At 35.7% G+C, this 2455-nt stretch overlaps 1 protein-coding gene across 1 annotated transcript in view; it reads left to right on the top strand.

Annotated features, from left to right (window-relative positions):
- LOC110266115 (glycine-rich cell wall structural protein 1.0-like) overlaps positions 1 to 1342 on the top strand; it is a 5943-nt gene extending 4601 nt beyond the window's left edge. Inside the window, exon 2 of the mRNA XM_021110061.1 lies at positions 549 to 1342. Within this exon, the coding sequence (XP_020965720.1) occupies positions 549 to 631 (83 nt within the window). The 3' untranslated portion in view covers positions 632 to 1342. The remainder of the gene's footprint in view (positions 1 to 548) is intronic.

Genomic DNA, 2455 nt, shown 5'->3' on the forward strand with positions numbered 1-2455 from the left:
CAACATTCATGAGCCTAATAAGGCATAAATAAAGTAGGGTTTTAATTTCAAAAATAAATTCCGATCCGATCCCATGATGATAACCCCAAAGTTTGTGATCACCGTTGTTTTCATGGTAGTTTCGACTTTAGGAATATGTGGTGCCGCCAGAACACTCTTCACCGATGACCATGGCCATCATGGTGTTGCTGCTACACATCCATCGAGAAACGGCCATAGACAGAAAGATCGCGGCGGAGGTAATGGAGGACATCAAGATGTGTATAATGACAGGGTTGGAAAAGGTGCAGGTGGTGGCAATGGTGGGTATGGCGGAGACGGCGGTAGGGTACGGTGGAAATGGTGGATATGATAATGGAGATGGTGGGAATGGTGGTGGGTTTACTGGAGATGGTGGATATGGTAGCATAGGTGGAAAAGGAGAAGATGGTGGAGACGGCGGAAATGGAATAAATTAAATGGAGGTGGTGGAAATGGTGGGTATTCCGGCGGTGGTGGTGCTGGGGGTGCCGGAGATGGAGGATATCGTGGCATAGGTGGTGGGAGAGGCAGCGGCGGTGGAGGAGGTGAGATAGATTGTGAAAGAGGTGAAGATGGAGGAAGTGGCGGCAGCTATGGTTATCACCCTTAGACACTGTATAATAAATAATTGATAAATGATATTTTGTATCACTCTAGATACAACATAAGTTTGATTTTTGTATATGATATGAGTTTGTTTCTTAATTTATGTAAATTGATGAGGTAAGTTCTAAAAATTCTTTCTGACATTAATTTTGTGTATTAAAATTGTTTTTAAGATTTTGTTCGGTTGCCGGGTTTCGAACGGGTCAGGTAAGTGGAGCAGGCGAAAAGATAAGGGAGATCTAGACCTGATTGATAAATGGACGGGTTTTCTGAGTTGTGGAGCTGGTGGGTGGAAGACGGAAACTTGGCGACATTCCGAGCAGTTGTGTTGGAGAGGGGGGAGCTACCTGCAATGATACTCCAACGTTCTTGTAGAGATCGTATAAGTGGCAGTGAGAGTAATGGGTTAGTGACGTACCTAGGAAGAGGGGTAGGATCCTCTCCTTATATACCCTGTTAGTAGGGCAGGTCCCACTAGATATAGATCTTTTTTCTAAAAGTTTCTTTGTCTAGCTGCCATGAGGCTGGCTGCTAGGGGGTGCTATTCCATACATTACTCGCAGTTCAGGTGGGCGATATCCGCCGGATCGGCCACTCGAGTCGGAACTCCTGATCACCTTGACGGGGCCAAAATAGATTTTAACTGAATAAATTATATTTTTGAGATTAATAAAAATGTATTAAGTTAATTATGAATTCAATTTTTTTAATGATAAATGATGTGAGGGTTTAATGATGTAGATCGTTAATGATACATGTTTAATAATTTGATCATGTGTAATAGTATAATGATATATTAATTAGTAATATATGACATATTAATTTAGACGGTTATTTCACAATACTATTGATCACGTATCAATTTGTGTCGCATATCACACCAGTTTATTGCAAATGTAATTTACGGGTTACATGCATGAATGCAAAATGGATGTAATGGTGTGAAGGACATATATATCAATTTATTATTATTGTAAAATGCTTTATGCATTATTCCATTTACTTTCGACTCTCATCAAAACATTATATATGCACATAACTAATTAAGGGAATTAAAAATCACTTAATTAAACAAATTAAAGCAATGGTGGAATTTAGCAAATGGTGATTTGGATTTTCAGTAAAAAAATAAAAAGTGAAAAGCGATCCATAAAATGAACGAGTAATCAAGTTTAGATGGGATAAGGCAGTTATTTTTCACCCTCAAAAAAGGATTCTAACAACTTCTGAAAGAGGAGATTTCAAAACAAAAAATAATTACTCCAAAATTAAGGATGCATTTAATTTATTTTTGGACGCACTGAAAAATTAAAAGGATCATGTGAAAAAAAAAAATAACAACAGACAAAACATCTGTATTGAATGATGCCTTTGGGGATTTTAAGCTTATTTATTAAAACGTTAAAGAATGCAAAGGAAAAAAAATAGAACTCCTATCTATGACAAATTAATTTTTGATTTGTGGGACTAAAAGATGGTACATAAAAAAAAATCATTAAAAAACTGTAATATTATATAACCAAATAAAAAAGGAAAATGAAAAGATAAGAAACAACTAATAAGCTTGATCCAAATGTACTAAAATCATCCAACAAAAAAATAAAATAAAATCATTGTCATTTTGTACAAGAAATATTAATCTTATTTGTTGGTATTCAACTTGATCCATTCTGGTTAGGTAAAATTGACAATCCAACTCAAAACGGATTAAGTTAAGAGCAGAACTGGTTGATTTGCGAATATAGTCAAATACAGATTTAGAACAAACCCTACCTAATCTACCCACACAATTATATGTATAAAATTAAAAATTATTATTATTATTATT

This window comes from Arachis ipaensis, chromosome B01 (genome assembly GCF_000816755.2).
Source record: "Arachis ipaensis cultivar K30076 chromosome B01, Araip1.1, whole genome shotgun sequence".
In the NCBI taxonomy this organism is placed as follows: domain Eukaryota; kingdom Viridiplantae; phylum Streptophyta; class Magnoliopsida; order Fabales; family Fabaceae; genus Arachis; species Arachis ipaensis.